At 45.4% G+C, this 12,622-nt stretch overlaps 1 protein-coding gene across 3 annotated transcripts in view; it reads right to left on the bottom strand.

The window, feature by feature from the left end:
• Window positions 1-6,190: 6,190 nt before the first annotated feature.
• Ufsp1 (UFM1 specific peptidase 1) overlaps window positions 6,191-12,622 on the bottom strand; it is a 147,762-nt gene continuing 141,330 nt past the window's right edge. For 2 of the 3 annotated variants that reach the window (XM_037418126.2, XM_075882527.1), the window contains one exon: window positions 6,191-7,109. In XM_037418126.2, the coding sequence (XP_037274023.1) occupies window positions 6,939-7,109 (171 nt within the window). In that variant the 3' untranslated portion in view covers window positions 6,191-6,938. Of the gene's footprint in view, window positions 7,110-8,485; window positions 9,835-12,622 lie in introns of those variants that run through there. The other variant, XM_075882528.1, reaches the window with a different exon arrangement.

Here is a 12,622-nt window from a genome sequence, read left to right as displayed (position 1 = left end):
AACATTGAACGCACAGCTAAGTTGGCTGATGAGTACACCGCCCGTCGCCAGTCCAAGAGAGCACGCATTCGTCCGTTCAGCAAACAGCCGCTCAAAGATTGTGTTGTATACAAAGGCACTAGCGCTATAAGGAATGCACTAGAGAACAAAGCAAAGAAATACTGTGGGAAGTGAAAGAAACCCCTGATGTGTTTCCGGTGCCATGAGCCAGGACACATAGCAGCTGGCTGCTGGAAACCCAAGTTAGTGTTCTCGGTAACGGGCGGCGACGACCAAAATGTGGATCTCTTAAAGCCTTACACACGTGACTTAAAGGTAAATGAAAAGCATTCCAGAGTACTTCGAGACACCGCCACCACAATTGACCTTGTCCACCCCGTTTACATAGAAGATGAAAATTTGACAGGCAAGTTCGCATTTATAAAGCAGGTAGCAGAAAAGAACAGCGTTTCCCTGCCTATTGCAAAGTTAAAGATTGAGGGGTCGTTTGAAGTGCTAGAGACTGATGCGGCAGTCTCATAGTCTGCCGAAGCAGTATCATTACCTGTTCTCAAACAAGTCCAACTTTCTGTTAAGAGAATTGAGTCTTAGCGTCAGAGAACTCGGGGCACAGGTGATTGAGCTAAAGCTGAGATGATGAAAACGGCGACGCCCTAAGCCCAGGTGCAACTTAGCGAACTAGCGGGGTAAACTCGAAACAGTACTTCGAGTTTTTGTGCATACTACAAGGAATTAGCTTTGTGCGCATCCATGTGTTTCAAGTTTGGCTGGTCACCGCCTCAGTGTTGTCTTCTGTTCAGTAATAAATTGTAAAAGGAGCTTTGCCATAGCTTGCACCTGGCAAATTTCGCCCTCCCCGTAAAATTCAGGCAGAGAAGCCCACCTATAGCTACTGTCACAGGAAGAACCGGCCTTTGAGGACGGCGACCTTCATTCAGCGCCATGTGACACGTTCGACCAAGGGACAACCAGGCAACGGCGACCTGGACTCTGCGGCTGTGAATGAATCCATGCTGTGAACAAGTGTGTGTTGTGCTCTCAGTGTGGTTGAGATGACAAGGTGTGTGGATGTGCCTCCCGTAGAACCCTGTGTGGTGTGCGGCTCTAGGTGGTGGTGGACAGTGAGTGTAACGCCCAAGGAGAAGTACAACGACCACTTCAGGAAGCAGTGACACTGCAGCCCTAGCGTGACTTTTTCGGGCAGCGGGCGGGCTGTGATGACTGGGGACTGGCAGTTCAAGAGACGCCTATCAGCTGAGCTCTCTCAAGCGGTGCTCGTCCACGAGAACACTGTCTGGATCCCAACAGAACGCGGGAACACTCCCAAGTGCACTGCAAGGAATACGCACCTGCGTGCCAGTAACACGTGGTCTGTGTCGCTCATGAAATGTGTGACACGCAGTCGATGTTTCAGGAGACGCACGTGCACGGACCGAGGGGGATAAAAAGCGCATCGTATATGTGTGCATGGGTGCTTTCTCTTTGTGGCCTTTCTACGGCCTGTCGTGTCTGGTGCAATGGCGCCACTTCTCGACGCCTGGTGTTTTTGTCACCTGTAAATCTGTAAATAAATTCGTGTGTTCGTGTAAGCAAGAAGCCTCCCAAGGGTGCAATAAATTTTGGTGCAACAGAATATAGTACAATATATCACGCCTTGCACTGATAGAGACATTTTGCGTATGCATGTGATGGCAAATTATCGGGGAAAAAAGACATGTGTGAGGATGGTTGTTACGCTCGCATTCATAATGATAAACATGATAATCTTTAGTGAACTATACATGAGAAGAAAGCAAATAAAAATATGAAAACAGCGAAAAATCCAGACAGGACAAGCGCTGGACTAACAACTAAATTGAAAACCCACATATGCATTAACAATCAGCGCATGCCTAAATAGGCTATCTGAGCCAAGTAACATTGCAAAATCAACAGTACAAAGCCAAGAAGCGTGTCAAGGTGTGTAAAACAGTTCATTTTCACGAAACACCAGAGTATAAACGCCACGTGTACCCTTTGACTAGACCTGAATTCTTTATCTGAGGAAAACTGAGCTGGGATAACATCAGACATGGCACCTTTCCTATTTTTTTATTATTTTGAAAGGCTTTGCAACTTTCAAGTTTAATCTTATTTCTTAACTCTTTTGCTATGGCATACTGGTTTGAAATCAGAGGCGCAGCTACAGCTTTTGCAGTGCGGACGTACGTAAGTTTCCATAGTTCCTTGTCATATTCGGCCTTGTCTACAGCGGTCATTTCGATCAGTTTCAATGACAGGCTGCATGAACACCGCATTCTACTTCCTATAGGTATACTGGTGGGAACTAACCTCTGCGCTGCAAAGACTCTGCACCCCTCATTTCAAATCAGTGAGTGTCATTGGCAATTAAAGAAATAGTAAATAAGGTTGAACATAAAATTTTGTAATGCCTTCAAAATAAAACAAAGCCGGGTAGATGTGACGTGTAAATCATCCCTCAGTTTCTCTTGCAGATAAAGAATTCGTGTTGCTACATAGTGAGTGCATGTGGCATTGATTTTTCGGCATTTTATGAAAATGTACTGTTTGTAACACCTTAACATTGATGCACAGTTAGGTGTGCCAACTGTGAAATGACTCAGATAGACTATGCATGCGTTCCTGGGTTGTGTGTGGGTGGGCTTTTTGCAATAGACAATGTGTTTGAAGTCCAGCGCTTGTCTTGTCTGGTTGTTCTTTTTTGCTGTCTTCGTGTCTTTCACTGATTTTCCCTTCCGAATACTCTGAAGCAGCTCGCACAGCAGGCTAAGTTAATGATGCATTGTTTCAAACATGGTCATTACAAATTGGCATCTAGATCTGGTTTGTTGAGTTTAGTCCGAGATAGAAAACGGGTGAAGTAAAGGCGCACATCACTCGGTTTGATTGTCTCCCCAATGCATGATAAAGTAGAAGACACACAAGACATTGTACACCCACACCTTGATGTTTTGTTTTCATGCGGTCATGTTCTGTGCAGTACTCTACACGAAGTTTATGGTGATCCCCATCGCATCCAATTGTCGACCTTGCTGAACCTGCCACTCTACCGATTTAATCGTTTGTTTGATGGATCATACTTCATTTGTTGTGTTTTCCCTTTTCTTCTTCATTAAAGACAGTGTTCCAATTACTTAACTGGCTTTTTCTGAATACATACACCTCAAACAGCCCGCTCTCACTTGTTCAGACTGTTGAGCAATATAAGCTATTGCTTCTATGCGAATAGAAGCGCTTTACATAGCATGCGCCGCTTTTCCCTTTTGAACTGCCGCCATTCTTTGACTCGCCTTCACAGTCATACTGATTGTTACTCCAATACCGACTCTATACACCTTTCATTCATACATATATTGTAACAGGGAGTATACGAACTGGATCGTCAGGCAAAATGTCTTGGTAGTCCTTGCCAAACAGCACCATTGACGCTATCACAGATCTGGATTTGCTTAAATACAGTGCACTCTCAGTAAATGGGAATCTGTTAAATGGAACTGCTGCTTAAACAGAACAGCTGTCTCTAGCACAATTGGTTTCGTACCTGAATTCCACACTCCTTCTCATCTCTCAGTAAACGCAACTCCTGTTAAATGAAACACATTTTTCTGGTTCTTTCAGGTTACGTTTAACGAGAGTCTACTGCGCATTCACCTTGAAAGGGGATTAAAATTAATGTTTGTTTAAGTCTAACACTACTTTTCTATGTTATTAGGGCCACTGAACGGCAGGCGAGTCAATTACGATGCGTCTACCAAGCGGGCAGAATTGAAAAACGACCGACTATTTATTGGTGAGAATAAGGTGCCATAAAAAACAGGTTTACTAAAGAAATTTAATTGTACACGAAAAAATGATGCGGCAATCACGCCGAGAGAATACATCGACGGGGGCGACGGCCCAGCAAGAACTGTCGGTGGCGGCATGACGGTGTCTCGACACACACCTCTATGCAGCACACGTGTTGCTGTTGATCAAAGTGCCACTGCAAAGCTTTTGCGTGCACCTGGTGGTGACCACTGTGGCCTTCTGTGGACAAGTTACAGGAAGAACGTGCACCCAGAGGGTGCTTTTCCAAGGCTCTGGCACTCTCACCCTTTCCTCAATACAGTAATCCTGTTTGATATATAGCCGGTCGAAGAGGCTGTGACTGGAATGGGTCTGTGCAAGATGCGTGTATTGGTGGTCGATGTGGACTTCTCGAACTTCCTGGTGGGTGTCCACCACTGCTAGGGCAGGAAGTCTCTGGTTGAATATGGTGACAGGGAGGTCGAGAGGCCACATGATGACTTTTCGAAGGATGACCTCGAGTTGGTCATCATCGTGTTTGCATAGGTGCAAGTAGAGAGTCGAGTAGAGTATTCTACTCGTTAGGAAAGCATGGGCAAACCACATTGCATCTCTGCTTCGTAATTTGCCTCGCCTGTTGGAGACCCGGCGAACCATACGGCTCACCTGGTCTCTTACCATACAAAGTTTGCCTATTGTGGTGTCGGCTTTGCGTTGATGGTGCATGAAGAGACCAAGGACGCGAATTTCCTTAGCCTAGGAGATCGGTCTTGAGGGGAGACTGATGTTTAGCTGAGTTGTCCACCGAGGAGAGGGACGCACGTGCACAAATTCTGACTTAGCAGGGGCACACCAGAGTCTGCAGTATTTGCGTAGCCGTCGACTACAGTTGCTGCTACTTGCAGGCATGACTTAATGTGACCCAGATTATCTTGCGCTGCCCACATCATGATATCAGACACGTAAATAGCGTAATGTATCCCGGGTAGAGAAGCCAATTTAGAAGGAACATGAAACATGGCTAAATTAAATGGGAGGTGAGAGAAGACCCACTTGAGCTGGGCGTAAGGTTCATGTTCCTCACTTTATATACGTGTGTGGTCTTCATTGTGTGCAAAAAGCGGTCTAATATAATTGAATGTTTTGTACCCGCAGTTTGTTTGACTGAGGTGCCTCTAAGATACAAGGCCAAGACTACCTTGTCATTGTGGGGATATTCGACAAGGTCTAATATGTCTCGATGGAGCTGCAGAAGTGTATCCTGAGCTGACTTTTGAGGGCGCAAACTGAACATGGTGTCCGCGAAAATTCGCTGTATTTCTAGAAAGTCGGAGAGTCTGTCATGCACCGTCGTCTCCCTTAGCTTGCGGATACAAGACGTGGTGAGATGGGGCGAAGGTTCTCCATGTTAATAGGTTTATCTAGCCTTCAGGATTAATGTCACGAGAGCCAATGTCCAGTCAAGAGGGAGAGAAGTTTGTCCGTCCTAAATGCAACATTGGTGTATTTGAGGAGTGCGGTGCATGCTGTGTCGAGAAGATTGTCCAAAATCTCGACCGTATCCTGGTCACACCCGGGTGCAGTACCACGCTCGATTTTGCATAAGGCCTCCCAGAGGTCCTGGAGCTGGAACGGGTTGCCTAGAAGTGTGTTCTCTTAGCCTGCATACGAGTATGCAGCCGTGCAGGGGTTCTTGGTGGCGAACAGGTATCGGTCCCCGAGCCTGTGTGCCAGCTGTGTTGTCGTTCCTGTAATGTTGTGCATAGCCTCATGTGAGTGACATTGGGTTTCCATGCGTGTTTGTGTTAAATCGATAAAAGCACGGAACAGGTGATACGTGTTGCGGTGAAACAGCTGTCATGTTGCTGTTGGTTTAAAATGCAAGTGGAATAAACAAATGCTTGCTTTATATGCATAACACTGCCACAAATATGAAGTTTTCTACTGTGTGCAGTGTGCATTACACATAAATCAAATTTCTTTTTAGGTGGTTTAGAAGCTTCCTTACTTCACACTGCTTATTTGCAGCCTCATATCATATACCATTAAGGAAATCACTTGGAACTTTGTGACACAGAGGTCGCTCTAGTGGAGACGGAAAATCCGAGAATAGGGGGCGCAGCTGGAGCCAACGTTCTGACGGGCGAACTTTTGTCAGCGCAACAATGTAAATATAGTCGACTCTCTTTCAAACTCAAACTCAAAGGGACCTCTGAATTTTGTGTCAATTATCAAGAAGTTTGAATTGTCAGAAGTTCTCAAATATATGAGTCTGGGTGAGGTGACACCACACATTATGATTACACACTGATTTTATCACCTTTAAAATTTTTAAAAGTGTCTTTAAGCTCGAACTGCACACAGTAAACAGAAAGCAGAGGTGTAAAGTCTGCAAGTTTATTGGCCATTTGTTGCTGATCACACATTTTAAAGAAATTGTGAATTGCCAACTGCTTTATTGCTAAAGGTATGTGCTTTCAGCACAAAGCTCTTTATACCAGTTGAAAAGCATCACGGTTTACCATGCTTGTGCTTTTTTCAAACATTTGTTTACTAGCAAAGCCTTTTTTCTTGAAGACCAGGGATTCTTATTTTTGAGTTTTAGACTGTTAGGACTATATAAACACAAAAATTTTTAAATAGTAGTGGGAAAGCAGCAGATGTTTTCTGGTATGGACCTGCAAGAAGTATGAATTAACAGAATGACGGAGTTTGAATTAAGAGGCTTTTAAATACACTGAAAAAATAGAGGGTCAACCAAAAAATTGAATTTTGTTTGAATTAACCGAAAGTATGAATGATAAAAAAAATTGGGTGCATGTTAAAGAACCCCAGGTAGTCAAAAAGCCCTCCACTATGGCATCTCTCATAATCATATGGTGGTTTTGGACGTTAAACCCCAATCATATGGACGTTAAACCCCACATATCAATCATCCATTAAAAATTTGAATTATCACGAGTCTACCGCGAGTCTATTCGTTAAAATGTTGGCCTCTTCACAAACCTTCAATTTCTTCAAGTCATCATCTTCCCCATGAAACTACTGTTGATGTCCCTCGAGTGCCACTTTGAAGAAAACAATCGACATCATGTTCTGAAGGCAAGAAGTGCTAATCTAGGTAAGTGAGATCACAAGGTGTTGTCTTCTGTGGAGGGAAGCAATGGCAGGCACAGATTGTAGAAGGAACTCTCCATGAGGGAATCTAGAGAAAGCCATGAGATCCAGCCGTTCTGCTGCAGATTGGCTCTGGCTCCAGCGAGAAGGCCGTGTTTTGCATCATTCCTGTACCAATGTGGGTCCTGCATGAGTGGTACAGGTTGGCAATATGGACTTCAACAAGAAACATAGAGAACACTCAACAATCCTGACAGACATAGCTCATGCCGACACAATAATATGTGATGACTTTATAGTAATTTCCGACTGCTTTTTTTTTGTTTGATATCAATTTATTAAAAATCAGCATGCAGCCAAGAGACATATGTGAGGGCTCATTGGTCAGCTGTCGGCCTGGTAAATATTCACGTGCTATGTGACACTAAATGGCAAATGAGTGTTCCACACTCATCATCAAGGATAGGAGCTGCGGCAACTAACGCTTTCATGGTTTTCATGCACATAAACGCCTAATCAAGGAATGAGGGAAAGACCGCAACAGCAGCTAAGTTGGTACGGGAACATGATCCGAAGGTCATAGGTTCATTTGCTGCCAGCAGCAAGTTGTCTTTTCATCCACTTCACTTTCTTCACATCTATGAGTAGCACTGATAATGGGCGAGTTGGTCGTCCCAAAAGCAGACAAAAAGACAATAAGGACAGACGGGCAGTTTTGCAAACATGCGGTCAAGGGAACATGAGGCCAGCCTACGCTGCGATAGCAGGGGGCAGAAACTCCCTATACCTCCCATGTATTCACTCTCAGCAGCGGCAGCACCGATTTCACCACTGGCAGTTGCCAGGCGTACTGCTAGAAATAATGCACGAACAGAAAATTTTTTTCATGACATCACTGACGACGTCCCAAAATAGAGGGAAAGGACGAACATTCGAGAGGAAGAGGGTGGCTACGGAAGCCCTCCTTTTCTAATTCCCATGCAAGTGTAATGCGCTCGAGCCTTCTTTTAGGTCCGGTAGCCGCTTGGGCAATGCGGTCATTCGCAAAATGTTGTTTTCTGAAGAGGTGAAGGTTAAGACGCCTGATTTCTCAATAGAACAAAACTTGATCATCACAAAAAAATGAGCTTTTTTTTTACCGTTTTATATAAAAAACAGACATACACGTAAGTGAAAGTGTCAATGTATAAAAGCAACTTTAACATATAATTGACATACAGACATAGTGAGCGAACGTTGAACCCAGAATAACCGAACGAATGCAAAAACTAAAAAATCACGAATAGGACACGTCGTATTTGACTCAATCACGTTTGTTATGACGGCGCGCATAGCTTTCTTACAGAACTTTAATACCAAACAAATAATCGAAGGATCAAACATTCAAAATAAAGAACAGTCTTGTATCAGCTGTCCCTCAACTGCACTTAAAGATAAAGAAATCTTATACCTGAACGGATAACTTGCTATGGTTTTTGTTTGTGCTTTTTGCATAGTGCTTAGCCATGTGTGAGTATATGTTGTCATGGGGTAGTGACGCGGACGAAGAGAGCAGACTGGGTGGTCAGGTTAACTGTTTATTTGGTGAAACTTGTGATCACGAAAAAGGAAAGTCAGATTACAGCAACACACTGGCACTGATAGCGGCAAGCCGAACGTCAGCCATCAATCAACTGACAAGCGATGAAGAATGTCAGCATTTATACACTTGCCATCAAATATTCTAGCGTTATCGCTAGTGGCGACATAGTTTCCAAAGTAATCTATATAGTTCACGAAGTGGGCATAATCTTAACAGAATGATCTATAATAACTGTCAATCTTCTAGAACAATGAGGCGCAGTTTGCGCTGAGCATTCCAGACAAGCTTTGTGGGCGAAAACCGAAAGAAACATAAGTGTGAAAAAGAAACGCATGTGGCAATATCACTCTGTGCTATTGAATAAACTTAAGTTGTTAGTCGGCACTTGTCTTCGTATAATTTACCTTTTCATCTGCTTTTTTGCGCCACTCTAAATTCATGCTTCCCGTCTATATCACAATTATTACAGTACATTTAAAATGGTATAGCTAACATTTACAATACTGTCTTAGGCTTAATTATCTGCTGATATTATTTAAAGTTGACCATAATCTAGGCGTACAAAACACAACACTATTAAAAAATGCACAATCCCAAAAACGTTGAACATCACATTTTTGGTTTACACATTCATTGTTTCGAATGTTTCTTATTACTCTAAAAAGCACGCTGAGACATTGCAGGAGAAGAGATTTCAGCTGATTCGATAGATTAGGTTTAAATGCATGTTTCCGGCGCACTTGTGATGTAAGTGTAGTAACTAGCCAAGAGTGCCCGAGCCAGACTGAGAACCAACGCAGAATGCCCCTTATTTTGCAGATGAATAAGTATATATATAGGTGGCTTGCCTATGACGTAACACAAGTGGATGACGTTGAACACGTTTTGACACTGCACTTCTTATCACTTCTACCTTTCTTTTAAAGATTGAGTCTTTGCACGGGCCTTCGTAGTCGGGTAGACCTTCGTAAGACTTGAGGAGTTGGGGAAGCAGCCACAGCTGGAAGAGATGTTGGTGGCGTTGCCGAAGGAGCGGGAAAAGCGTTCATGCGTGCTGGAGTGACCGGGCTTAATAGCTGCTCCCGTGGTGACGCTTGCAGCTCCGCGTTGTCGCGGCTGGGCGGTACCGATTCAGAAGTGTCTGCCTTTGGAGCCCCGGGTTACATTCACGGACGAATCTTGTCTAAGTGATGCCGGGTCGGCCCTTCTGCTGTGTCGACTTTCACGCAACGTGAACCTTCAGAGCCTCTGACGATGCCTGGGCACTACCGCATCCCGTGTCCAAAGTTGCGCACCCACACCGGGTCTCCGGGCTGGAATCTGAAAGGCTGCAAATGACTCCGAGATAAAGACAGCACACAAGTATCCAAGCGTGAACGCACTTGATAATTAAGCAGCAGTTCCGAAGGAGACTTTCCGCATGGTAGAGGCATGCGTCGGTAGCTTAGCAATACTTGTGCTAGTTTAACTTCGAGGTCGTTTACCATCGAGTGTTTAACTAGACCGTCCTTGATAGTGCGAACTGTGCGTTCCGCAAGGCCATTCGATTGCGGGTGGTAAGGGGCACTGCGTAGATACGTTATGTTATCTGTCATGAACTGGGCAAACTGCTGACTTGCAAACTGGGGCCCGTTATCAGACACTACAGTTTGCGGCAAACCAAAACGCGCGAATAATTCGCGAAGCCGTGCAATTGTGACTTCGGTAGTTGCTGATCTGACTTGGAATGCCTCGATCCACTTCGTGTGCGAATCGACGACTATGAGTAGCATGCGCCCCTCTATTGGCCCAGCGTAATCAATGTAAAGCCGTGACCACTTCATCCCTGTTTCTGGCCAACTGATAGGCTCCTGACGATGCGGCATTGCTTGAGCTTGTACACATGGCACGCATGTGAAAGAGTGAAACTTTCGATCTCACCATTCAACCCTGGCCACCAGAACAACGTCCGAGCCAGTCTTTTCATCCCCGATGCTCCCTAGTGTGACCGGTGTAACTCTGATAGCATGGGCTCCCGCGCCTTGCTGGGTATGATAACTCGATGACCCCAGTAGAGCCGACCTTCGGCGCTCAACAGTTCCAGTCTTCTGCGAAAATAAGGTTAGAGATGACTGTGACATGTTGAGAGGCGTTTCGGCCATCCATTACGTATGAAGTTTTGGACGATACAAAGATCTTTGTCTGCACTGGCAAGGGCCTTTAAAGCACCCGCTGGCGTGTACGTACTGTCAAGCTGCTCCATAGACAGCACGTATTCTGCCAAGGTTTCGGAGTGAACAACCTCTGGTGTCGGCACTGGAAAACGGCTAAGTGCGTCTGCATTGGCACTTTGTTTCCCGGCCCTGTACTCGATACAGTACCGGTATTGACTTAGAAACAGAGCCCACCTCTGGATACGCGCCGACGCCATTGGAGGCACCAGTCGATCTTCTTGTCGCAGGCTCACAAGTGGTTGGCGGTTCGTCACCAGCACAAATTCGCGGCCCAACAGATAGTCGCGAAACTTTGAGACTCCGAACACCAATACCAGAGCTTCCTTCTCGAGCTGCGAATAATTTTTTTCCGCACTGTGCGTAAACGGAAAGCGATGGGCTTATCGACGTTGCCTATTCGGTGCGAAATGATGGCACGTAAACCCAACAGTGATGCATCGCATTCCAACCGCACTGGTTGGTCGAGCTGAAAATATGCCAGCACGGATGAGCTGAGAAGCATTCGTTTCGCCTTTAGATAAGAATTTTCTTGAGTTGCACCCCACTTCCATTTATGCTCTTTTTCGAGCAGCTTATACAAGGGGCCAAGATCGCTGACATGTGCGGTAGGAATCGTTGACAATACGACAGCAGACCTAAAAACGAGCACTGTTCGCTTACACTAGTAGGCCGTGATGAATCGCATATTGCAGCGAAGTTCTTTTCCAACGGGTGCAAGCCGTCTTTGTCGATCCGGTGCCCCAAGTAGATGATCGAGTCTTTACGGAAGTGACACTTTTTTGCCTTCAGTTTGACACCGTTTTTCTGCAGACGGTGTAAGACATTCCGGAGAACAGAGTCGTTTCAGTCTTGACGCTCGGCTATTAGTACATCGTCCAAGTACACCTGCACGGCTGGAAGGTCAGCCAGGACGGTTTCCATGAAGCGCTGAAAAATCGCGGAAGCCGAGGTAACTCCAAACAGAAGACGGTTATAGCAGAACAGGCCCTTGTGCGTATTTATAACGGCCAGCTTCTTCGCTTCCTCATCCGATGGCTGGTTATACGCGTCCTTCAGATCCAATGTAGTGAAAGGCGATCCCTCACGAAGTGACGCGAAAATGTCCTCGATGTTAGGTAGTGGATATTGCTCAGTTATCCACGCAGTATTAATTGTGGTTTTAAAGTCACCGCAGATGCGAAGGGACCCATCTTTCTTTAGTACCGGCACTATTGGTGCCGCCCACTCTGAATGCTCTATAGGTGACAATATGCATTCACTCACTAAGCGTTCTAGTTCCCTTTCCACTTTCTCACGTAGAGCGTACGGGATAGGCCGTGCCTTGTGGAACTTAGGGTGGGCGTGTTCTTGAAGGTCAAATTTCACCGGTGGCCCCTGAATTCTTCCAAGCCCAGATTCGAAAAGTGCAGAAAACTCTGTGCAGAGGCTGTCACGAGCGACCGACATCGATTGCACTGTTCCCAGGAACTCGCTCGGAAGTATTGACAAGGCTTGGATTAAATCCCTTTCGCAAAGGCTAGGACCAGAACACCCTATAAGGATCAGGGTGTCAGGGACAGCTTTGCCTGAAAACTAAGCATGAAGCTGCAGTTCACTGACAATGGGCAGCTTGCCCAGGTAGCAGCTGAGAGTCTTTTTGCATTTTGATAAGCGGGGCTCAGGCGATGTTTCAGATACACTTCTTGCGGGATTATCGAAAATGGCGATCCCGTATCAATCATCATATTTAAGGGTACACCCCCCCAACGGATGACTTTCCGAAACGCGTGTACTAAACGTTGCTTCTCCCGTGTCTCTTGTACAGTGAAAACTGTTGAAATATCACTTTGCTCTGTTTCAGATTCAGTGCTCTCGGTGTGAACAGCGTAAGCACTGCCAGCCTGCCTGCTACAAGCCTTGAGCC

The sequence above is a fragment of the Rhipicephalus microplus genome, unplaced genomic scaffold, assembly GCF_043290135.1.
Source record: "Rhipicephalus microplus isolate Deutch F79 unplaced genomic scaffold, USDA_Rmic scaffold_12, whole genome shotgun sequence".
NCBI lineage: Eukaryota > Metazoa > Arthropoda > Arachnida > Ixodida > Ixodidae > Rhipicephalus > Rhipicephalus microplus.
Note: the sequence above shows the minus strand (reverse complement) of the source record. Positions and strands in the feature narration are given on the sequence as shown.